General features: G+C 43.3%; 2 protein-coding genes across 3 annotated transcripts in view; one reads left to right on the top strand and one right to left on the bottom strand.

The window, feature by feature from the left end:
• Nucleotides 1–443: 443 nt before the first annotated feature.
• LOC311010873 (tubulin alpha chain) lies at nucleotides 444–1,167 on the top strand (the record flags this gene model as incomplete). The annotated part of the gene is made up of 2 exons (XM_084005516.1): nucleotides 444–450; nucleotides 791–1,167. 2 exons carry the CDS (start codon nucleotides 444–446, stop codon nucleotides 1,165–1,167), a joined length of 384 nt encoding a protein of 127 aa, XP_083861642.1.
• A 10,244-nt stretch (nucleotides 1,168–11,411) lies between these two features.
• The window catches only part of slit2 (slit homolog 2), an 87,517-nt gene continuing 72,598 nt past the window's right edge, over nucleotides 11,412–26,330 (bottom strand). Inside the window, exons 25-37 of one of the 2 annotated variants that reach the window (XM_084006056.1) lie at nucleotides 24,447–24,610; nucleotides 23,259–23,383; nucleotides 23,076–23,173; nucleotides 21,282–21,421; nucleotides 18,673–18,766; nucleotides 17,711–17,848; nucleotides 17,030–17,270; nucleotides 16,071–16,201; nucleotides 15,822–15,976; nucleotides 14,877–15,231; nucleotides 14,570–14,784; nucleotides 14,283–14,326; nucleotides 11,412–13,265 (exon numbers count right to left, since the gene is read on the bottom strand). In XM_084006056.1, coding sequence (XP_083862182.1) covers nucleotides 13,173–13,265; nucleotides 14,283–14,326; nucleotides 14,570–14,784; nucleotides 14,877–15,231; nucleotides 15,822–15,976; nucleotides 16,071–16,201; nucleotides 17,030–17,270; nucleotides 17,711–17,848; nucleotides 18,673–18,766; nucleotides 21,282–21,421; nucleotides 23,076–23,173; nucleotides 23,259–23,383; nucleotides 24,447–24,610 — 1,993 coding nt within the window. In that variant the 3' untranslated portion in view covers nucleotides 11,412–13,172. The remainder of the gene's footprint in view (nucleotides 13,266–14,282; nucleotides 14,327–14,569; nucleotides 14,785–14,876; nucleotides 15,232–15,821; nucleotides 15,977–16,070; nucleotides 16,202–17,029; nucleotides 17,271–17,710; nucleotides 17,849–18,672; nucleotides 18,767–21,281; nucleotides 21,422–23,075; nucleotides 23,174–23,258; nucleotides 23,384–24,446; nucleotides 24,611–26,330) is intronic. The other variant, XM_084006055.1, reaches the window with a different exon arrangement.

Genomic DNA, 26,330 nt, shown 5'->3' with positions numbered 1-26,330 from the left:
CCAATGATCACGATGATTGGCATGTGAGTGTAAAACCTTTATATTGAGACTGAATACAGTTTTAGGTTATCTTTTCCCTGATCCCAGGGTGGTGCCCCATATATTCATGATTATATCATAATAATATATTCAATATAATTATTAATATCGATAATCATATTGACATTAATAATTAGCTGTTGATAACCAAATCTGCTCCTGCTACATCCCCAACATAATATAGTACATACTCGGTCTTATAGAGCCATCCGCTAAATTTAGGGTCAGCTAACCATTCTGGATTAAATCCGCTAGTTCGATGTTTACCATCGCGGCTCGAAGGCTGCTCTGACGGCGTGCTAACATCCGTGCTGACTCGCGCTGGCTCTGCCACATCATCGAGCCGCGGCTCGGTCGGCTCGCTGGGGATGCACTCCCCTTGGCCTGGATGTGAACGAGTGGGCATGTCGCGTAAGAGTTGTTCGCGTGTAGACCGGTAGAGACAGGCAGTGGTTTTGGGGGTTCAGGTGACAGAAAATACACCAGACCTCTCACTCCCTATATGTTCATGAATCGACCATAAGATGTCGCCATTGCGCTTTCAACCATATCACCAGATGCGGTTAAACGCTCTGTATACCGTCTTTGGTATCACTGTTTCTGGTGCATAAAAAAAATATTTAAAATAAATAAACAAGCAACGCTTAGCCTGGCGGGGGGGCAAGAAAAGCCTGGCAGCCCGCCAGGCCTATCAAGCACTGGGGGAAACCCTGTTGTTGCCTACTCTTCCGTGGCGATGTGGTACCCAAAGATGTGAATGCTGCCATTGCCTCCATTAAAACCAAGCGCTCCATCCAGTTTGTGGACTGGTGCCCCACTGGTTTCAGGGTCGGCATCAACTACCAGCCACCCACTGTAGTTCCTGGTGGAGACCTGGCCAAGGTCCAGAGGGCTGTGTGCATGCTGAGCAACACCACTGCTATCGCAGAGGCCTGGGCTCGGCTTGACCAAAAGTTTGATCTGATGTACGCTAAGCGTGCCTTTGTTCACTGGTATGTGGATGAGGGTATGGAGGAGGGAGAGTTCTCTGAGGCCAGAGAGGACATGGCAGCTCTGGAGAAAGATTATGAGGAAGTCGGAGTCGACTCCATTGAGGGTGAGGGAGAGGAAGAGGGCGAGGAATACTAAAATGCTCGTTAAACAGGAAATTATTAATTGCAACTTGTTCTGCAATGCACTCCAAACAGAAATGTTTGTCAAATGCTAGTGTGCTGCCTGTTATAAGAATTTTGTATAACCACTTGATTTTAGTGTTATCCATGACTTTAGTACATATGCAATGAACTGTTGATGACTTTAGAATTTCCACTAATGATCTAAGAGGCCTTAAAGCTATCCTGTAGAGCACTAATCATTATCAGGGGCCCTGTGCACATGATGTCGTGTTCTACATGTTGTCAATGACGCATTATCTCCTGTGCCTTTAAAAGACTCAAGTCATAACATTGATTGGAGCACTTCCTCTGTAGCATCCTCACACGTTGTTGCATTGTAACTGCTCCTCTTGTACAAGATTAAAGTCAGACGTTGACTTTACTTATGTCTCCGATCTCCTCCTTGGGTGAATTTATTCGTTTACGGAAAAACTATTTTAACACTTGTCATAAACCTGGCTCTAGGTCATGACAAAACACCGGGAAGGAACACGAAATGCCAATAATTTAAGTGATTTATTACAAAAACCATTATAAAGTGCAGACTAAATACAAATATGGGGTGTGGAAATCAGTAACATCAGTGGTGTGCACGTGGATGTGTGTAAAATGTGTAAAGAGTGTTGTGGTGCAAAATAAACAGCAAACAAAAGCGTAACAGGGCTTCTGGTGTCAGCAGAGAAGAAAAATCAAGAGAGCGAGCTCCAGGAAGCTGGGCCTTTTATTTCCTGTTGTAAGCACCGGGCCCAGGTGCCCCAGATCAGGCTGCATCAGCTGAACCTTGGACACAACCAGATGATTAGAGGAGAGAGAGAGACACACACATACACACACACACACACAGCTAGCAGGGCCATCACCCCCCCCCCCCATAAAATCGGGGTCCCAATAGGGATCACGGCATACTGTCAACAATCCCAACAATAAATGCATAAACAAAACGATCCCAATATACTACCGAAATAACAATAGTAATATTAGTAATAGTAAAAAATATATATATGCACAAGCCACTTTCCTTTTGCACTTCTCACAGGACCTGCTACAACTTCCACCCCCATCCTCAGCAACCCCGGTACCTGAGAAGCAATTTCAGAAAACAGGAATAGTAGGAGCAAGTTAAGAGTGAGCATAAGCTTATACTGTATGCTCAAAGCATGCAAGTACAACCATTAGTGCAGAGGAGCACGTGACAAAGCGTCAGCGATGACATTGTCCTTTCCTTTAATGTGCCTGATGTCAAGGTCATAGGCCTGCAAAAACAACGACCATCTTACCAGTCTCTGATTTGGACCTCTAATTGACTGTAAGAACGTCAGTGGATTATGATCAGTATAAACAGTTAGCGGTTCTCCTCCTGCTACATATACCCGGAAATGTTGCAGGGCCCAAATCAGTGCTAATGCCTCTTTCTCTATGACCGAATAGTTTAATTGATATGCGTTAAACTTCTTCGAAAAGAAGCTGACTGGTCTCACCACCTTTTTTTTCATCACCCTGAAGCAAGACGGCACCCGCACCCACCTGACTGGCATCTACCTGCAGCATAAATGGTCGGTCAAAGCGTGGAGCTAGTAACACAGGAGAAGAACACAACAAGTTTTTAATGTTGTCAAAGGCTAACTGACATTCAGACGACCAAACAAACTTCGCCTTTGCCTTCAACAGCTCAGTTAAAGGGCACACAACAGAAGAAAAGTTTTTACAGAAACTCCTATAGTATCCTACTAAGCCCAAGAAACGCTGTACTTCTTTCTTTGTGGTAGGCTGAGGATACTTGGCCACCGCTACAACTTTAGCCTGGACTGGGGCGACATGACCTTGACCCACCACACGGCCTAGGTATGTCACTGTTGCTCTCGCAAACTCGCACTTAGCCAGATTTATGGTAAGCTTTCCCCGTCAGGACACACTGCAACATCAAAGCACAATCTACATCAGGCCAATTCCTAGTCTTTGCAGCGCGCTCGAACAAAGTAAAGAAGGTTTCTGGATCTTTTTCATTAAACGGTGGCAGCAACCGCAGATTACTCATATCAAAACGACGCACACTCGGATCAGAATAATAACCACTTTCCTCTCTACTTTCAGACAGACGTGACGCTAGCTTCGCCTTCTCGGTCTGCTGGCGAATCACCTCTAACTCAAGTTGTTTTTTAACTTCCAGCTCTTGTTTCCACTTCTCATGATCCATCTGTATCATGAGAAGCTCCTTCTGTTCAAAGGTCAACCCTTGTGTCTGTATAGATAAAGCTGTGTTAACTTTCTGATCTGTCATAATCCCCATTTCCACCAAGGCTGATTTCAACGTAAATTTAACAGTTTCTTTTAGACGTTTATCCGCCACAGCTACAGAATAGTGCTCAGCAATCTTAAGTAATTGTTCCTTAGTACATTTCTCTAATGCGTCCTCAGATGGAGCAGCAATAAAAGCCTCAATTTCTGACATTTTGACTTACCAAATCCCACAACTGCTCACGCTGAAAGAGGGCGAGGCAAGCAGTGACACTTGACCGTGCGTAACGTGAGGGCGGACCCTCAGTCGGCTTAGATTTTCCCGCTATCTGCACACAAAGAAACCCACTAACTAAGCTCCCACCTAGTCTTCATGCAGCTACTTGCAGAGGGTACTTATGCACTCAAGCCCGCTGGATCAGCCAAGCGACTAGCAAGCTAGCAACCCAACTGGAGTCCACAGATGTGCTCCCAAGCAAATGCTTCAACCGCTTTGGCCACAGCACTACACATATCCCCCCGACGAATCCAAGGGAAACGCCGCTACAGCCTACCAGGGAAAATCCGCACCATTTACCATAGTTACGCACAACAAAAACATCTCTCTACTTGCTCACCTGTTTACAGCACAAAACAACGTATGGCGTTTAAGATTAAACTCACCATACAGCCCCAATCACAAAACTTAGTTTCACAAATTCCAGTCATCCAGAACTGAATCTACCAACTTACCCTGTTAAGTCAGCCCAAAGCACCGTATTCTTCCCCTCAGTCACCACGACGAGCAAAACAATGTTTACCGCCGAAACAAATTGAACAAAGAAACCGCATGCACCACCAGCGCGTAACAGCAGCTTTACGCCCGCACGCACCAGCCGGTTACCGTGCCAATTTACAAAATCAAACCCGACACTAAACAATTCTAGCCAAAATAATAAACTCCAAACACAGGCTACGTTCAAATACTCACTTTTAGCAGAGTGTCAAAGCGCAGAAGTGTTGCCAAAAACAAAGCAACATGCGCGACTATACCATAGTCCAGAAAACTGCTATCTGAACCAACCCACAAATGTTTCAATTAGTTTACATGGCAAAAACGGGATCAAAAGCCACACGAGCCCCCACTTTGTCATAAACCTGGCTCTAGGTCATGACAAAACACCGGGAAGCAACACGAAATGCCAATAATTTAAGTGATTTATTACAAAAACCATTATAAAGTGCAGACTAAATACAAATATGGGGTGTGGAAATCAGTAACATCAGTGGTGTGCACGTGGATGGGTGTAAAATGTGTAAAGAGTGTTGTGGTGCAAAATAAACAGCAAACAAAAGCGTAACAGGGCTTCTGGTGTCAGCAGAGAAGAAAAATCAAGAGAGCGAGCTCCAGGAAGCTGGGCCTTTTATTTCCTGTTGTAAGCACCGGGCCCAGGTGCCCCAGATCAGGCTGCATCAGCTGAACCTTGGACACAACCAGATGATTAGAGGAGAGAGAGAGAGACACACACACACACAGCTAGCAGGGCCGTCACACACTGCCCTCGTTATATGTGCGGAGGATACAACTTGGCAGTCAGGTAAACTCTTTCCATCCATCCATCCATCCATCCATTTTCTACCGCTTATCCTGTATTTAGGGTCACGGGGGGGCTGGAGCCAATCCCAGCTGTCATTGGGCGAAGGTAAACTCTTTCTCCACATCAAAACTCTGAAGACATCGTTCCTTGGTCCACAGGTTTATTGACGTACAGAAAGGTGAAACTAAACATACAAGAAATATGACTGTGTATTAGTATCAACAAAATACACAGTGAGCCATTGAAATATGCATTAAAGTCATACGATTTCACAGTGTTCTTATTTTTAACGTATGTATAACATTCAAAGCAGTTGCATCAATTATATTCAAATATATAATGGATTATTTAAGTACTTATTTATTTATCATATATAACAAATTAACTACAAAATATCCAGTATCAAACTCCATAAACGAAAAAGAATCGTGCCCAAATAAACAACAGTGCATTAAATAAATCATACATACCAAAGATGCAACCAAAAGGCAAAGGATGTATGCAGATGGAGCTGGATTAATTTAGCATCGATCAGGTCTGAAACACATGTCTTATGTCAATAGAAATACATAGAAAATTACCTCGACAAAACACACACTTCTTAACTGTAACAAAACAGCTAGTTTGGCTTTGTTCTAAATAAAATGAATGTGTTCATATGTTATGAATATGTGACTCCATTCAGGGAGAGGAATACTAAATCGCACAAAAAGGCACTTGATATATAGGAAATGATTAATTGCAACTTGTTCTGCAATGCACTCCAAACAGAAATGTTTATCAAATGCTAGTTTGGCTTTGTTCTAAATAAAATGAATGTGTTCATATTCCTAAGCAAAATAGACTATTCGACTGCACCCATACAGCTGACTGCTTTTAAACTATGTTTTAAAGTCACTAATAAAATGGTAGATTTATTGCTTGTGTTAGTGTTTAGATGAGGTTAAACTCTGTACCTGAAGAAAGTGAGCCTCATCAAGCAACACTAATCAGTATATTTATGAGAACCCTGCGGTCAAATAGCTGCATGTGGAATGTAATAACAATTCCACTCTGCAGCTCCTTTCAGCTCTAATGAGGTTTATAGCATCTTAAAGCTCATTGGTTTAGTTTTATAGCCCACAAAAAAGCAGAGACAACCCCCTGTATGCTACCTACAAGGCATTAAAATGCAAACAGATGTGGTCAAATGTATATACACTACTCACAAAACATCAAATTTATGGAAAACGCTACAGTGATATTATATCATCAAAGTAGAGAATTTAAGTAGAAGCATGCAATTGTGATTTACTCATCTCAAATAATGTACTGAAACAAAAGCCCACAGTGGTGGGTATACCACAACAAAAAATGGCAATGTCTCAATAACTTGTCATGTGACCAAAGGACGTCCACGTCTCAGTGTCTCTGTTGCAACCTGCTGATGACACTCTGTGACCCTCTAAGCTCAGTGGCCACTTCCCTCTGAAAACATCCTGTTTGAAGCAATGGTGAGGTGCTGTTGATCACTTGTTAGGTGTCGTCTTGGTCTCATGATGATGAAGAGCCAATCCTAATTGAACCAGGACGTTGATTGGTCGATTCATGGATCAAACAGCTGTTGTGAATTTTGCAGCTCCGTGTTAGTGAACAGCAAGTTATGCAAAAAGTACTGAAACATTGAACAGTTGGACATGTGCATTCAAAAGTTTAGAGAATGCATCTTCTAAAAGAATCTGTATTTGAAGGCCGACATCACAGTGGCAAGGCAGTCCCATTTCAAAGACTGACACACACAACCTTCTTTTCCCGGATGGATCCTTTTCAACTGATGGATCCTTCATGTGAGGACAATAAGTTCAGATGTTTATAAAAGGGACACCCATATATATATATTTTTTGTTATTTAATGTTTATATTTTCTGTTATTTTATCTAAAAGAATCACTGTGCTCTAGTTCTTCCATCAGGCAATACAGGGGTGTAGTGGCGTCTTTACGCCACAAGAGGGAGTATCACCCCAAATGAGCAACCCTGTCAAGGGTAAACACAGCTGATGTATTCTGCATCCGGCTGGACAGAAGCATAACTGTTTTGCAATGTGTTTTCTCAGAAAAGCAGAAAGAAAACTGACGTATATAAAAGAGTAACACCACAAAGTTATAGAGGTGGCGAGGAAGTTGGCCGAACATTCCTGCACTGTTATATGATGTTTTCTGTCGGTTATCCCCTTCACTCTGAAGCCGAAGCTAAAGCTAAAGCAAAGCTATCTGCACACGATGAGCCACGTTAGTCGCTAGAGTACTTACGGTGTGTTAGGTGTTCATATGTTTACACCAAACCATAGATATGGTGTCAATGTAGAAGAGCCAGTGATATTTGTCTGTATATGTTAGAGTAAAATGGTTGAATGTTAATACACAGTATATATTCTGCATCCGGCTGGACAGAAGCATCACTGTATTGCAATGTGTTTTCTCAGACTGTCCAATAAAGCAATTAAAATTAAAATTAAATTGAATGAAGCCACACTGCGTCTTTATTGAAGTGTGCAACATTCAGGGTCCAACTAACCCCAAGATTCATTATACGCCGGTGATGACTGGATTTTAATCAACATGGCGTCTATAAGAGTGGATCAGCAGTGAGAGATGCAGAATACACTCGCTCAGCCTGAAATATATCATATATCAGGCTATCCTCCATCATATTATAAAAAAATGATAAAATATGATATCATAAAACCTTAGTTACCTATTGTATGCTATTTATTGTCAGCTGGTTGCTAGGCAATGGGAGCGGCAAAGGGACCGCTCGATTGAAAGGACTCAAAAGATGTTCCCCACCAAGGAAGACGAAGATACATGGCTGATGTACATGTTTGATTCTTTTGTTTTGTTTCTTTTAGGTAGTCTATGAGTGATGTCATGTTAATTACATGTTATGTCACGTAGAGTGTTATTCATGAGATGAAAATTAAGGAATAATGTTAATGTTAACAAGTCAATGCTAACTCTTTTAGAATTTAGCTTTACAGCTAATTAACTGGTTTAGTAAGAATTAATGTTTGCTTACTATGAATGCAGTTGAGCAAGCTAAGACTGGGTTTCCAGACCATATGTATTCTTCCATATAACAAGCCTGACCATATACTTAACCTTTTATTAATGTAAACAAACCTTTTATTTTACTTACTCTTTACATACATTTTATGTAATTAGAATAAATATCACCGTCTGGTTGGTCCAGTTAATCTAAGCTAAGTCCTGAGCATGAAAGCACAAGGAATCTTTGTTTTTATAGAAATCTTAGTAGCCATCTTTGATTTGTGCATTCATTTTTATTTTACAGACATATGTTTGTGGACTTTAGGATGCACCAAGTAAAATATGGCATGCTAGTATAGAATTTATAGGACACGTGTTGGCATATATTTTGTATCTGACGTTACAACTACATGTTGAATTAAAGTGTGTAATTTATACATGTGGATAGAGTAAGCTGCATGTTCTCCCCGTGTGAGCGTGGGTTCTCTCCGGGTTCTCCGGCTTCCTCCCACAGTCCAAAGACATGCAGGATGGGGATAGGTTAATTGATGACTCTAAATTGCCTGTAGGTGTAAATGTGAGTATGAATGGTTGTTTGTCTCTACATGTTGGCCCTGTGATAGACTGGTTAGCGGTCCAGGGTGTATCCTGCCTTCGCCCAATGACAGCTGGAATCGGCTCCAGCCCCCCCGCGACCCTGAATACAGGATAAGCGGTAGACAATGGTTGGATGGATGGATGGATGGATAGAGTAAGCATGCATTGTGGCAGTGTATCCACTAGATGGTGGTGTTGTCCTGCTCATTCGCATAGTGCAGTTTTTTAATTGTTGACTGAACATCCCAATACATTTTGAAATCGTCAGCTCCATAAAATTGAATTTAGTTAAAATTTTATTTTCAATAAAAAAAGAGAAGGAAACAATTAATTTTTGCATTCTTTGGTACATATTAAGATGAAAGGAAAGCATTTTACTCCTCCTTTTACACATTTTGTTTAACTGCACCACCTTTTATTGTTTTTGTACAAAGTTTCTTAATCAGAGTGACAGCCTGAACTGTGCCAACATACCATAATATGTTACATACAATAAAAGTAACTGAAGTATCTGACAAACACCAGAGCAGCAACCTTCTGGATCCGTCTGGATTCTGGTGTGAAACTGTTAACAAAGTTAGCTTCATAAATTAAAGGTGCTATTGACAACGTTCAATACAGCTGTAGCTTGAAGCGCATGCACCCTCAATGGGTTACCTGTGTTCATGTTAGCTAAAAGCTAGCTTTAACAATATCTTACCAGTCAAGATGAGTAGTATCCACCTTGGCGTGGCTTTTCAGTATTTGAAACTCCTTCAGCTGACTCCTATGATCAAACGCTGAACCACTGTTCACTCTGGTCTTGCTCCTCCTTTTTTCACTTAGTACTTGGGACTGATACCGAAATGCCGCCCGCTTACCGTCAAACACGGCCATTTTTCTGTTTACAGCTAAATACTAACAATACTTAAGTATACTTAAGTATTCTTAGTAGCTAACTGCATTGGTAGTGTGGTAGAGATGAAAGAGATGCTGCGACCTGTCAAACACAAGGCAGCCCCGCCCTAAATCCTCCCCTGCTTTCTGGTCTATTTGACTCTAAATGGACCATCATTGACTAGATGAACATCATGCTAGATTGACGAAGACTTGAAACTAGAGATTGAGTCCATAAACTCATGTTTACAATGTTAACTGAGATAATGGGCCCTAGTTTCGTAGACTAGGCGTAGTCAGCGCGCAGCGCACCTGCGCCACGCTGATGGGGTGTGTCCGCCTGGACTTTGCAAGTTTCGTGCACCGCGCAGGCTCGCGCAGGCACACCTCCCGTCTCGCCCACCCGCGTAAGTGGGAAAGAGGGAGGAGAAGAAGGCGTGAGTGGGAGACGAGGAGGAGACGAGGCGTGCACTGGGATTAATACAGCTGATTCAGATCTTCACCAATCAAATGAGCTCCTCTCCTCACCTTTAATGCGTTAGGGGAGGTTCAGTGCAAGTTCCGTCACTTGACAACCCGATGACAGAAGCAGCGCCGCTGCTCCCGCCACGCGCATCACGCGCTGTGCGTGCTTATCATAATAATAACAATGCCGATATTATAAAAAACAGGAGAAAGAGAGGGAGATGTTTTGGTCCGAGAGGCTGAGTTTCCGTTACGCGTGCCATCCGCCTTTGATCTGACGTCAGATGTGACGGGACAATCTATATAGATATAAATTCACGTGTTGATTCAATTAGTTGCATTAAATAGTGTTTGTTGTGATTATTTATTGCATTTAAATGTGCCTGGAACTGTGGAAACCTGCCTGTGAGGTCTCGGTGACGTGTGCGCACTGCGCGCCGTCAACCAAACTTCCAAATGGACTTTATTTGCGACTTGCGCCTTGCGCCGAGAGTAGACCAGGCGGGCTTTCAGCGCAGTCTCGGCGAGGCTTTTTGCCACGAAACTTCCGTTACGCCAAGCTGAATCTGTGACGCCTCCCCCTGCTGCGCCGCCACACCCATCTTGGCGCAGGCGATCCACCAAACTGCCAAACTGACCGTGCGCAAGGCTGCGCGGGTCGAAACTTGCATTACGCCGGCTCCGCAACCCTGCGCCGCCCTGCGCTGCACCACGAAACTAAGGCCCAAAAAATCAAGTGAGAAAAAAAAAAAAAAAATTAAATAAAAAAAAACCTCCATGCTATCAGATATCTTCTTTCATCCAGAGGTGCCCCCCCCCTGCTGGCCAGCAGGGATAATGCAAGTTTAAGGCACTTCAGAGTTGGCTTCACTCTTCAGAATCAGAGGTTGCTGCCTGTCTGAAATAAAGAGTTTCATTAATGAATAGGGACAAAATAATTTTTTTTTAGAATATCTTACAAAAACAGGATAAAAAAATGAGAGTATTTATATAAATTTACAGCAGCAGGATGGTGTATGTGGGATTAACTCCAATAAACTACAGTCTCCATGTTCCTCATAATGAAGGCACGAGTCACCCAGTGGAACAGTGGGTCTTAGTGGTGTGTCTGAATAACAACGAATGTCTGGCACACAGAGGAATAATATACAATTCTGTTCATGGGGTTTTTCATATAAAATATCACCAGGCTTAGCGTTAAATAAAGTGGGAATTAACTGGTTTTACACTGATATGCTCCAGGATTCCTCTGAAATCTAAGGGACTGTGGAGGAACATGAGATTGGGATTAAAAATGTCACAGAAAAACGTTAACTAGAGACTAATGGGGTTAAAAGAGGCCAATATGTTCATAAATTGAGGGAAACATTTCTGACTTAGACCTCTTAATGCTGCAAAAAAAAGTAAAAAAAAAAAAAAAAAATAAGGTCAAGGCGATAATTGTGAGGTAAATATTGTGTTTAATAAACAAACATCAGTCAGGGAACTGACATTAGTCTGGGGTTGGAGAAGAGGGGAATATAAAGCACAATGCACATGTGTAGAGGTGGGGGGTATTTATCTGTTACACAAGGTGCCCCCCATACAGTAGGAGCAGGAAGTTCTATATAACATACAGATCAGGATCCAAGTCTACGGTACAAAAACTTAGCAGCAACATGTTAACATCGGAGACCAGGGGGCTAACAAAGTAGTTTCATTTAGAAAAAGTCACAGTATTCTTTAAGCATAAATTTGTTAAAAAGGTAAAAACAGTTCTAAGCATCCTCTAGGGTCAATGCTACTCACGAGATCTGTGTGTGAAATACATAGGTAGGGAAATTATCTATACATTTATACTCTAATATAAAGACCTTCTGGTAATGGCACAGTACAAACTCTCAGGAAACGCGACAAAAAATATACAATGTCTTCACGTCACATTTGCAGATTAAAATGTAACTAAGGTCTCTGGCAAGCACAAAAGTTTCAGTGATCCAAAAAAAAAAAAACTTCTCTTCAACCAAAATAAAGGACACCATTTTGTTAGTTTCGCTATCTTGACAGATTATGTCTTTTTAATACAAAAATAAGGACAAATATAAATTAATATATATTAAAAGAATCAGATTGATACATAGGGGATCTACTGAATAAGTACAGGTATTTATGATACAATAAATACTTGTCATTCATGACTGGTTGGTAGATAAACAGAGAGTACTGTATTTAACCTGGCAGGTATTTTGTATAACTCTTCCACAGGTGAGAGCATGTGTGTGTGTGTGTGTGTGTGTGTGTGTGTGTGTGTGTGTGTGTGTGTGTGTGTGTGTGTTATTCAGTAGCTGTAATAAATACCACGAGTTTTGAGCACAACTGTGTGTCGGATCGTGCACACAGTCTCAGAGGGTTCAGGAAGTCTGCTGAGGGAGACTACGATGGTGGTTTCTTGTGTTGTCAGGGTTTATCGCCGCCCTCTTTCCACGCCTTAAAGCAGCTCCTCCTAGTGGTGAGTCTGTGGTACTACCTGGTACGGTTACTCCTAAAAACACACAGGTCAACAGACAGGAAGCAGGAAGTCTACAGGAAGAGGTCGGCCGTCAGTGACCGGTCGGTCCTCCGGGGAGGAGACAGTGTGGCACACCATTGGAGTCATCATGACCAACAAAAAAAAGAAGGAAAAAGTCAACTCTTGTTTTTTTTTTGTCTTTTTCTCCACTTCATAATAAAAAATAAGTCTGTTTTTGTACTTTACAATATGGTTCAACATCCCCACCGAGGAAGCATCAATCATCAGTCCAGCACTGACAAAGAAAAGAACTCTTTTTTTAGTTGTTTCTCTGGTGTTTGTTTGTTTGTTTTTTTGCCTTTTTAAGGGTTTTAAAAAAAAGAAAGAGGGACGATGGGAGGACGGGACTGTTGAGGGTGAAGGTTTATCTCAGGAGGAATCAGGACAAAAAGGGGGACTGGAATCAAGTAAGGTGGGCAAGAACATAAAACATATCTGGAGGGGGGAGAAAATCTGCCAAGGGTGTCGTCTCTTTTTTCTCTCTTTTTTTTATGAGGAACACTTTGTACAACCACACTTGACCACTTTCTCCACTTCCTGGACAAAAGAGGAGCCGTCGGTGCACTGGAAGGTGTATTTCCTGCGTTTGCTGCGGAGGGGGGTGCAGCAGGTGCCCTGTCCTTCTGCTCCCCCCGGGCAGCTGCCCCGACACTCTAGGCGGGAGACCTTCTCCTGGGTTTGGCACGCCGCGTAGCCTTGCTGTCTCTGGTAGACATCTCGGACCCGTTCCCCTCGGCAGGCCACCTCTGCAGGTGTGAAGAGGGAACAAAGTTACCAGCAGTGAAGACGCCTGAACACAAACCCAACATGACGAGGGCATTACAATGAAGAGGACCAATTATGCTGGTTCCCGTTCCCTGTATGTTATTTATTCATTTATAAGATCTCCTGGGAGTCAAAGCCTTAAGTCCAGATCCAAAGGGAGTAACAGAAACTCTGCTACTCAACTGATTTAACTGCTGATTTAAATTAAAATCTTGCCTTTTCTTCCATAAAGTGGTGATGTCACCAAGTAACAAATGAACATTATTTGGCCAGCCCAGCATGGAGTCGCCATGTTGAGACGACGCAGTAGAAACATTAATGTCCTTTTATTCTAAAGGAAAAAGATGAAGAACAAGTGGCTGGAACGTCTTTTTATCATTAATTCTCAGTGGTAAAACTCCTGTTCTCTGGTTGTGATAAGAGACGGGACATTTCTGATAAACACACTCAACCACTGACCAACCAGAGCAGACTGGGCTTTTTGGGAAGGCGGGGCAGGAGCTCAAACAGAGCGTTTCACAGCGAGGCTGAGAAAAGATGCTGCAGCAGATGTATGTTCTAGTAAGTCCGGAAAATACAAGTCTTTAATAAGACATGAAGTCTCCTGCTTCTCTATGTACCTACTAATGATATAACCGGGATATGACAGGTTCAAAATAGCTTGTAAACATCAAGACCGGTTACCTTTAAAAGACTTTAATACGAACTGAACCTGACAACATTGTCACTGATGAGAAAAATGTAATGTAATGTAATTGTAAATGTGATGTCAAAGATGAAACATTAAAAGCAAACTGATCATGCTTTGGGTTTTTGAAAACGTTTCTCCTCTCATCCAAGAAGCTTCTGAAGACTCTTGGATACTCTATAAAAACATCTTTAGCTGCGTGTTGCTTGAGGTGAAAATGGAGAAGCAGAAGCAGTGGGTGGGCGTACATGTCTTGTATGCATTGAGAGGAAACAGAGGGCGACAGTAGGAAGTGATCAGGCAGTCTCACCTGAGTAACCCCCCGCGAGGGATTAAGAGGAAGCTCAGGAGATGCTGAGTTGAAAAAGCAACATGTTAGGAGCGTTAATGCAAAGACATGAAACAGTGTTAGACACACACACACACACACACACACACACACACACAGCTGAGAGAGTAGAAACAAAGCAGAAGCTCAGAAGACACAAGAAACAGGGGTTAGATTCAAAAGCTCAAACAGCAACAGGTAATATTTTTTAGAAGAACGTGAGTCGCGGCAAACGCAGGCGATAAGTTCACACCACCATGTTTTCTCACCTCTGTCACACGCCTCTCCTGTATATCCACTGTCACACTCGCAGTAGGCCTTGCCCAGGCCCGACACTCTGCATTTGCCGTGTTTACAGAGAGACAGACTGCAGAGGTTCGCCGGGTCCTGGTCCTGCTCATCACAGAGAACACCAGCAAAACCAGGCTGGCAGCGGCAGGAGTACGAGTACGAGTTGATTGGAAGGCAGGTACCGTGGATACACCTGGGGACGGAGACGGGGAGATGAAGGTGTGGACGGATCCTGGACAACAGGCTGCTGCTCACCGGGCTTTAAAGAGGCACAGAAACACTCACTTGTTGCCGTCACAGGGGTTGTTGACCTGCTGGTCACACACGACCCCCGTCCAGCCGGGGTGGCAGGTGCAGGTGAAGCCGCGGTGTCCCGTCGGGTGGCAGTCACCCTGGACGCAGGCGCCTCGCTGGCAGGGCTGGCAGCCTGGCTCCACCCCGTGGCCCAGCCACTGTCTGGTGGTGCTCTGTGCAGTCCCAGAGCCCGGAGCCCCCGTCCCCAGCCCGGCCCCCAGGTCCTGGAGCTTCCCGTTGATGTACAGGTTGCGGAGGCAGCCGTGGAAGCTGGTGCCGTTGCGTCCACCTGAGCTATGCTGCAGGGACGAGAGACTCCCGGAGGCCGAGGCCCGTTCTGGCATACCTGCAGGAAGAAAGGATTAGACGGATTAGAGCAACTGTCTATGTCACATATGCACAAAGTAAGTCAAAATAAAATATTTTCTTTAAATCTGAGGATAGTTTAAAAAACAGTAAAACTACCGTTAATAGCTATATGAACACTTAAGTTGATGATTTAGTTTTAAAATCGAAACAGTGGAAATCAAAAGGGTGTGAACGTTTCGGGGTACTTTTCCCTGAGACAAACAGCTCTACACTCCTAAACAAATCAAGGTTCTTTTAGTGATATTCTTTTGTGCACGCATGGATCAGGATCAAGATGCACCATCGAGGCTACTTGTGGTTTGATATTTTATGTTAGTCCATCTGAGCCTTTGCTCCAATAGAACATTTTTTGTATTCTTTTATTAAGATGCTGTGCGACGAACAAAACCCCAAAACAATAAAGTACGGTATTCAATAAATGCAAGAAAGACACATTTGAGATGAGCATTACAAATCTGCCTCATGTCCCGTTATTATGACATATTTATCACACATGGAGCACAATGTGAATGTGAAGGGCACACACACACACACACACACACACACACACACACACAGTACTCTTACCTCCCAGGTAAAGTGGAGAATCTATGTTGAGCGTGGACTGTTTGCTGATGGAGTTGATGGATTTCGGCGTCCCGCCGTCGATGGACAGAGACAAAGTCTGGTCCGAAGCGAGCAGCTCCACGGCGTGGAAGCTCCCATCGTTCACTGTCTCCACACTGAGAGAGAGATGGAGTGGAGAGGTTGGGCCTGAACGTTCGTGTCATCCATCACGTGAATGAGTTGGACAGTTCTGCTTGTATGTGCATGTACCTGTATATAGCAGAGGGAGGGTAGGATCCCGTGTCGTAGCTGACCCTGAGACGTCCCCTGTACAGCTCCATGGCGATGTGATCGTTGTCCCCTTTATACAACAACACGCCGCTGTCCTCATCCGTAGCAATCTGAAAACACAGTGCATTGTTTGTGTTAAAGGCCTCAAGTAACTATCCTGCATTCAAATACCATCGCCAACATAAATCTATAAATATCTGCATTTAATAGGTTCAAAAAGGAATTGAAATGGCTCAACACGTCACTACTGAGCTGACCGTTTGGGTCATAAAATTAAAAAAAATCATGTGCATGCCCTCCAATCAGAGGCCGGCCTCACAAGTCCACCCCCCACACTCAGCCCCCCTGCACACTCTTTATGCATTGGATGGAGTTAGGGGAAGGTTTTTTTGGCCACTTGGGGGCAGCAGAAACCTTCACCACGTGTGTGATGTCATCCCTATAGTACGGGTTGCTGCTATTTCTCGCCCGCTTTTTCTTTCTTCACTCTTCACTCATAATAGTCTTTTTCGAGGAAACATCAAAGAGGCAGGGCTGTTGTTGCCATGGTTACATAAACGTTTCCTCCACTTCATAATTCCTCCTCACAGCATCAGCATCGTTCCTCCTCCACCTCCCTCCAGTTGTGTGATTGCTCTGAGCTCCTTTAGTGACAGAACATGTCGTGGAAGGCTAATTGCTGGACTTGTGAAGTGTCCCAGACTCGGCGTCGGTCGTCGTCTACGTTGACACACTAAATGGTATAAAACAATCTACTGTTGTTCTGACCCGAAGCCGAATGGAGCTGATATCGTGCGTCTGAACCAGGCGAGTACTAAAGAGATGGTTTCTGCTAACGCTACGGCTGCAACCCGGATGTATGTTATGTAAAACAACGTGATGAGAGCCATGAGAGTGAACCAACAGTGAAGCTACGGGCCGGACTATGCAGCTCTAACCTGGAGGCTGATGTTGGTCTCCGGGGACAGCAGACTGGAGGGAAGTTGCAGGTAGGACTCGCGGTTGACAAAGTTGACACTGACGAGCGTCTCACAGCGCTCGCCCTCGTAGCCTTGGAGACACTGGCAGCGGGGGTCCGTTCCCATGACGACACACTGTGCCCCGTTCAAGCACTCGTGGTTATCACATGGACTGGTGCGAGGAAGGACCATCGGGGGAGAGAACTCGCAGAATAACCCGCTGTAACACACAAACACACACACACACACACACACACAGCTTGAGCTTTCTGTATTTTAGTATATATAAACTTCTTATTTATTTACTTTCTCTGTCTATCTGTATTATTACTGTTTATTTGATGTTGTCTTTATGCTTGTTTTTCAAAATGACATTATTGACAAATTGGCTGCTTTTATAAGAAAAGCCCTTTGTTGGGGGTTTCAATCACAATTCAACATCTGAGATTTTAGAGAATTACAAACAACGTTGTTGAGAAATGGAACCCTGAGCTCACAAACATGGAGGAGCACTGATAGACACATTCAAGAAAATGTTCTGATTTTGAAAAATATTTAAACCCGTGCGGCAGTCAAAGTGGGCCATGCAAAAGACTGTGACAGACCCCGTTGGTCAGGAGAACAGTACATGTGAGTCGGCTGTGTGGATGTGTTGCTCACCTGTATCCCTCCGGACAGACGCAGGTGTATCCGTTGACGGCGTCAATGCACTGACCTCCGTTCTGACACTTGTTCTCCTCACAGTCGTCATAGTCCAGGTCACAGTGCTCGCCTACGTAGCCTGGCGTGCACTCACACCTGGAAATGTAGGGAAACATATTTAATCTTGATGCTGGACTTTAATCCCCAGATTGAGCAGAAATATATGTTTAATGTTCAGGCAACCATGAGTAATAATAATGACACACACACACACAGACACACCCAACCCTGGTCTAAACCAGCAGCCAGAATACAGAAAGGACGGCCAATGAAAGCTAAGTTTAGGGTTTCAAGATGCCTGATGAAGAGAACTGGCTTCCAGACATCATTATCAAAGTGTTGACAACATTATACAGCTTAGCAACAGCACACACACACACACACACACACACACACGGGCACAGGCACTGACCCTAGTACACACCACAAGGGAGTAAAAGTAAAGCAAGGTTCAGATCAAATCTGGACAGGAAACCTTATGAGGGAGCCCAAATCACGCTCCTAACACCTCCCCTCCCCTAATCACACAAGTGAGTGAACTACACACACACACACACACACACACACACTGCTTATCTCTGTGGGGAAAGGAACAGCGACTCATTTACTTTAGCGTGAGAAATGTTCACACTTAAATGGGGTGGAGAGAAACAAGAAAACACTCTGCAGCTTTGAATATGTGGCACATGGACCTGCATTTATAAAGCACCTCTCAACTCTTCGGTGTTTTCAACATGCCGACATTCACACACACACGTTCATACACTGATGACAGAGGCTGCCATGGTGCCAACCTGCCCATCAGGATCTAATCTAATGCTCATTCTCACTCAAAGATACTTTGAGAGGCCGGCTGTATATGTGTGTGTTTGTGTGTGTGTGTGTGTGTGTTTATGTGTGTGTGTGTGTAGTTCACTCACTTGTATCCCTGAGGGGTCAAAATGCACTTTGAGTCATGTTGACATGGGTTCAGCTCTGGAGCACAGAAATCCAGTTTCTCTTCGCACAGCTCCCCTAGGAACACACACACACACACACACACACACACACACACACACACACACACACACACACACACACACACACACACACATAAATCAACACTTTTTCAATACATTGCATACATTAACATTAACAAAAATCATAAATAATAAATAAAGTGAAAATTGTATACAAAACACCTAAATATTTGCCAACTGTAATGCTTTTACAGTGTTTGTTCATCTCAGTGTGATTGATCATCTCTGTGTATCTGTACGGCAGGCCCAGAACACCCCGTGTGTGTGTGTGTGTGTGTGCGTGCGTGTGTGTTGGTGTTGTATGGGTGTGCACTCTAATGATGGATGACTCTCTTGTGGCCAGAACCAACACAGTGGTCTGATAAATGATCTCATCTCTGGGAACATCATATTCCTGATGATACCCCCGCATATATCCCAACGTTCCTGAAAAACTCCACTATAAAGAATCGCTGATGAGGCATCAGGGAATAAACCAATCCTCCTGACAGCACAAAGTCCACTCTGGGAGTAGCTACATGATCACATGGGGATCAGTGAGAGTGAAACGAAGGTTGATGTTTGTCATTTGAAGTTTAAAGCAGATGTTATAATAGTATCTGCTGTTTTGTTTGTTATTGTACATGATTATGTCAATTAATTGTATTGACATTTTTGAAATGATAAAGCTAACTTTGTTTAGAACTTTGCACCAGGAGCCAGATTGAGCGAGATCCACTGAGGTTTCTGCTTGTGGTGCGGCTCTGCCATTCATCTGATCCACCCGTCACTCCTCCACAGTCTAAATATGGTCACTTCCTTTCACTGGTTGCAAAACTTAAAGATGGCGATGGCCAAAATGCCAAAGTTGAGGCTTCAAAACTGGAGTCTAGTTTTGCAGATTCCACATCTCAACTTTCATCATCCCCTGTTGTGGGACATGAAGGACAGCGTCCTGCTGCCAGAGATACTTGCAAGTCCCCACCAAATGCACAATGTATTCCTGTCTGAGTAAAGTCTGATAAAAACTGCAGGGCCAAGCTGTTTATATTGGATATCTTTTAAAAAATGTATGCTAAGCGATTAGTGATCATTTTTAAAGATGTGTTGTGGAGGAGCGGGTGGTGGCTCGGGGCTGCCACATAGCTAGATTATTAGATAGAAATTGGGAAGTATTGAGAGATGGAAAGTTGGTTTTGGTCTTTTTATGTGAAAATCATAGAACCGGCCTTCTCCTTTAATGGCGCCTGGTATATGATGACACATTGTTGATTTTGGCTTTAGGAATAACATGTAGACACAAAGCAGCAAGCAGAAATACAAATCAAAGTCGTCTGTTTGAACATGGAGGATACACATGGCTGACATGGAGCATGACTGTGTGTTAAATCTGCGGTGGTGAAGAGCAAAACGTCTGGGGGAGCGTGGGGTAAAGCACAGGAAACGAAGGGGAGGAAGGAAAGGATGGAAGGATGGAAGAAAGGAAGGAGAGAGGGACAGGAGGGAGCGAGAGAAGAACAGACTAACCTCTCTCCACCTCATTGGTAGCAGCTGCAACCGCCAAAAAGAAAAAAAAAACAGATGATAGAAAGCAGAGTGAGACACGGAAAAAAGACACAGCAGCGAGACAGAAAGACGGGGAGAGAGAGAGAGAGAGAGAGAGAGACAGCCACAAAGGTTAGTAGTTAGAGATGATTAGCACAGTGCAAAAGCAGACAAACAAGTAGCAACAGACCAGTGTTAGTTAGAACAAATGTGATATCTTCCCTGTGGAAGTTCAGTCCCACGTATTCTTTTACGGCTTCGCCATTAAACTCATCGCTAAAAGTATCTGATTCTTTAATAAATGGCTCGTGTGTACATAAAAACTTCAAAGTTAACTACGACTCCCGAAGTTTTGGCAAGTGGCATCCAATCGCAGAGCCAAAATGTCTTTTAAGTTTGCGGCTGAAATCAGGTCCCCTCCTCACATTTATGAGTAGATGTAAGATTTTCCTCTTTGGTAGCACAATATGCAGCTCAAATTAATTCAGTTTTAATTTCTTATTCGGACCGACTCCTTCTCCATGGCAACAGCAGCAAGGCCTCATGGGTACTGTGGTATTTGAGCCATCTGCCATGCCAAACTGATGGAAGAACGTGATTTCTCAGAAACGGAGATCAAATCATTAAAACTGGTGGCCATAACTTGACTTTTATTGTTGATATATTGGCCCATAAATAGTTGCAATAAATGATATTATTGTTATTTTAATACCATTAAATGCAACTTATATAATGGTCACATAATAATGCACTTTATATAAGAATATCCAGACATTGTCATTGGAATGTGAAAAAAGTAAATAAAATGTAAATGAAATAAAACAATAAATAAAATTGAAATTTTTTTTTATTTAAAAAAAATGTCAAAAGACCAAAAATGATAGAGGTCATAATATATCATCTGATAAACTTTTTTTTTTTTTTTTAAAGAACAATAACTGGAGAGTGGATATGAGCTGGGTGGTGGTGCAGACGGGGAGGGTTACCTGTGTATTCTGGTGAACACATGCAGGTGTAGTTGTTGATCCCATCGACGCAGGTGGAGTTGTTCTCACAGTCGTTGTCTTCACAGTCATCGATGTTGATCTCACATTCGTCACCTTCGAAGCCCTCTGGACACACACACCTGAGAGAACACACACACACAACCGTCAGCAGCTATCAACACACAGACACACACACACACACACACACACACACACACAATCCGTGCGTGCAGCTCATAACAGCAGTGTCAGCTCCATCTACATATCCCCAGTAGAGAGTCATTATGCGGTTAACGTTAGCGTGCCTCAACTCTGTAACTACTACTCAGGTCTATTACTGCACACACACACACACACACACGCACACACACACACACACACACACACACACACACACACACACACACACACACACACACACACACACACACACACACACACACACACACACACACAGAGTGGAACATTATGGGTCTAATAAAGAGCTCTTATGCGGCACACTCTCGGGTGGATTAATATCTCATTATATAGTCAACGACAGCTCCTCATGATAGATCCCCCCCCCCCCCCCCCAGAGAAGGAAGAAGAAGTGTGCAAAGATGGAAATAAAGACACGGAGAGGAAGGCCGATGTGAAAGAAGTGGAGACGAGAGGGAGAGAGGGCGAGGGCAGAGAGGAACAGGAGGTGTGATGGCGGTCTGTGCGGGTGCTTAAAGGCTGCATGGAGTGTGCAGACAGGCGTTGGCTGCTAATACTTAACAGGCCAGCCGCCTCATTAAAATTAACATGTTGGATTAGACGTCTTCTCCTAATGGGCCTCACCGCTGCCAAAGAGATGCTGGCTTCACGCAGGAGACCGTAGCAGACTGTTGCAGCGGCTCAGTGGATTTACACCCATATTGATGTCATTAATATGGAGCTAGGTGAGAGGGCACAGAGCTGGTCACATTTCAGCATGGGAAGTGAAGGCAGACCAAGTCAAGGAACTGCCTCTAAAGTTTGCTTTTTGTTTTGTTTCATGTCTTTATTGAGGACAGATTATAAAGACGAGTCTAATGAAGAGACTCCTTTTTTGTAGCTGTGTCCGTCCTGCTGGTCAGCTATGATGACAATTTGAGGATGCTGTATTAACAGTTTTACAATGCAATGGACGCAACATTTTGGTCAGTTTTCACCTTTCAATAAGCGGTTGAATCGTATTTATTTAAAGCCCCTATGTGTAGAAAGTCAGAAAGAAAATGTCAGACTTTACAGCTCCCGAGTCGTGGCATTCAAGTCGAGCTGAAGCGGCATTTCAAGAGAATCCATCTTCTGTAAGGAGACGTATTTCTGAGTGAAACTGGACCGGCAGGTGGGGCGTAATGGGAGGAATCTGATTCGATTTTTGCCTTTTTAACATAAACCATCGGGCAGGGATATTCTTCTTCAGAAAGCTCAGGGACTGGGGGCCGGGCATTTTCCCTCTCGACCTCTTCCTTTCCTGATGAATTAACACCTTTCATTTTGCTAATTTGTGTTTATTGGGTACAATTTCTGACACACACTTCAAAACATAACAAAGATCTATGCTCCTCACCCCGGGTTATGTTTTAAAAAGAGGGGACCACATATGAGGGATACTGAACCAAATATGCATCAAGAATGGAATATGTTTCTGAGAGACAGGGAACGTGCACGTAACCATAGTAACTCTCAGCACTCAATACGGTTCTCTATCTATGACAGTGTGAATAGGCTTGCCTTCGGGATAATAGACAAACCGAACCAGGTTGTAATTGTGTTTAATTATCTCACCAAAAGTTGCTCCCTTCTCCTTCCTTCAGGTGGCAAGTGCCGCCATTGTGGCACGGGTTACTGATGCAGGCGTGAATGGGCTCCTCGCAGTTCTGTCCCTGCATGTAAACACAAACACACACATGCATTTAGTGCTTTCAGAGAAGAACAGCACGTCATAATTGCAGTATTTGCTGAATGTACCTTGAATCCGTAGGGGCAGGTGCAGCGGTAGTAGTGCACCGGGTCATTGGAGCAGGTGCCATCGTTCTTGCAGGGGTTGGACAGGCAGGGCTCACACTTAGCCTGGATATTCATATCTACTGGACCTGTGTGATGCAAATACACACACGCACACACGCCACCGAGACGATACGCTATATTTAAACTTGTTTAACAGTCAGAATACATAAGTTGACATACACTCAGACAGCCGTACATCATCAGGGACCTGCGTCAACCCACAGCATCAGTTTTTGTGCTGCAGAAAATAAATGGTCTGCTTTGAATTTTTGACATGTTAAAATAATGATTTTTAAAAAAAGTTTGTATAAAATATGCTCATTTGTAAAGAAAAATACTGTGTGTGATGTAATATAAGGGAAGCACTTAGATGCTTGGGCACAAGAAGCTGAATTAAAGCTGTAGTAAACAACTGTTGCAGACATATTACTGGGTTGTAAATGGGAAAATGAGATTTTCTCTGCAGGACCATGACATGTGCAGCATATTCTCATATTTCATGACAGAACAGTAAATTCTAACAGCTGGGACACACAATGCTGGTCAGAACACAAGGGCTGAATCGGGAGCGGTTCGGGCTCAATGGACGAGGAAAGCTGTCTGGAGGAGCAGGGGACGGGGAGACTGAGGACGCAGTACTGGGACATGTTTGTCTACTTTACCTGGCACCAGGAAACCACAAGGCCCCGGGACTTCTACAGTGCGTCAGTCAGATTAGGTTAAAAATAGGTTTCAGTCATGGATTCAGAGCTCAACAGTCAGCATTTTGAATTACAGCCACAGTCAGGGTCACAAGCATTTTATTTTAGTATTTTAATTCATTATATACATTTAACAGTGAAAACCATCACTGTCATCAGCTGATAAAATCCTGGAAAAACTCAAAATGAACGTCCCGAATGCTAAAACAAGGTTTTTCAATGTTCCATGATAAGATACACGGTTTTCTATGATTTGTCTCCTCTAGGAGTCCTCATCAACATGCGTTCTCCGTGGTCTGCTTGTCCGCAAAGTACATTTGTATGCATGCGTTTGTCTTTGCACACCTACTGAAGTTCATTGTACACTCAATATACAAGTGTGTATTACTATATGTACTATATTGTATATGTATTGTCTATCTGCTGTATTACCATGCTGTGTGTTTACCTGTGCAGGTGAACTTCTTGGACGGGGTGGTGAGCAGCAGTTTGTCGGTCATGTCGCCGGGCCCGGTGCAGCGGGCGATGCCGGGCTCCTTGTAGCCGCTCTTCACCCAGTCTGACAGCCACTGCATGTGGCAGTCGCAGTGCAGTGGGTTGGCACCCAAAGCCCTGGAGAGACGGAGCAGAGTGAGGACAGTGGGACTCAAACCCATGGAGCAGCTTTCATACACATTCCTCAATGTTTTCTTGAGACATTGAGGAATTCACATTTGTAGCGCTGACATGTTGTACAGTTGTATAACGTAGGATTCAAATTACAATCATATTTTATAATTCTTTAACGCTACACTAACACTTCAACACTGAACAAGTAACAGCATCCAGTACCTCCCCTTAAGACCTATTTGGAGTAGTAGTCATAGTAATAGTAGTCGTAATTTATGTCGGCCCTTATTGCAGATTTTCCCAAAAATATGCACATAAAAAAAAACAATAAAACTCAAACAATAAGGTGTTAAAAAAGGGGAAAGAAAGCAAAATACTGACTAAAAAGCTCCGGGCTAAAGCTTCAGATCGAGCCAATGGGCCTCAGCCCTTTTACTACTGGCTTTACAACAACAAAACGGTGACAAAATAAAGTTACAAACTATTCATACAAAATAATAAGCATACATTAGTGGGATGTGTTTACCACCTTGTTTTAAAAACCATTGTCTGTTTAAGACTGGGACTGTAGTGGAGATTATTAGCAGGATCCAGCTCAAGCTGGTAACAGTGACTTCTCATTAAACATTGTCTAAGGTAGTTTCTTTGAACTGATGGAACGCATTAATCCTGGCAGAGCCTGCATGAGCATCATGTGCTTCTTCATGATCCACATGATGCCAAGACCTATAAAGAAGGAAGTTAGAGCCATTCCCAGCAGGCGTGTAGCTCTGGTGTTCATGTTAGACGAGCAGTCTGCAGTGGGATATCACCATAGATGGAATATAAGAAGTGGATGTAAGGTGGTTTTACACAGAGATCTCGCCATGATCACGGAAACAAGTCTATTTGACTCTAAATGGACCATAATCTACTAAATCAACATCATGCTGTATTGAGACTTGAAACTAGAGATTTACAATGTTTACTGAGATAATAAATTAAGGGAGATCATTTCCCCCTCCATGCAGTCAGACTTCTTTTCCAACCAGATGAGTCGCCCCCCTGATGGCCAGTAGAGAGAATGCAAGTTTTAGGAACTTCAGCATTGGTTTCACTTCTCAGAACCAGAAGTTGCCACATGGAAATCACTAGAAAAAGCAGCAGCCTTTCACAAGCGCTGTCCATGGTGCTGATCCTTGTGAGCTCTGGGACGTTCCCACCAGCAGGTAGCTACAACACTGTTAATCATCCTTCACTCGTGTGTTAGCCTGTGCTCTCTTCATAAACATTGGTTAACTGAGGAGAGAGCCAAGTAACGGTTCTTTAGTGTGTGAAGTCAACTTTTCTGTTCTTAGTTGTATTACATTTCTGCACTGCAGTGCTTCCTGCTGTTTGGGAGTAAATCAATTTAGAAGATTGCCCCTAAAATCCATTATTAAGCAACGAGATAAACACACATCTGTTGCTACAAAGAGTGGAGCCCTGAAGGAAGTCTAGAAGCCCATTTTAATAAATATATATAGCCTATATATATGCAAACCCAATTTGAGTAGCAATATAAAAGAATAGTATGAGAGCAGGAGGAAGGAGGTAGCTGTAGATGGGTTTGTTGCTCAATTAAGAAGACTCACTGAGCAGACTTTTTCCTTTCAAACGACAAGAGAATCTCTTTTTGCATGTAAATGTATTTCCCTTATTTTGCAATTCTATAAGGTAAAAAGGTAGACGGTGCAATCTCAGA

This window comes from Eutrigla gurnardus, assembly GCF_963514095.1.
Source record: "Eutrigla gurnardus genome assembly, chromosome: 3".
NCBI lineage: Eukaryota > Metazoa > Chordata > Actinopteri > Perciformes > Triglidae > Eutrigla > Eutrigla gurnardus.
The sequence above is the reverse complement of the archived record's forward strand: the minus strand, read 5'-3'. Positions and strand labels throughout refer to the sequence as shown.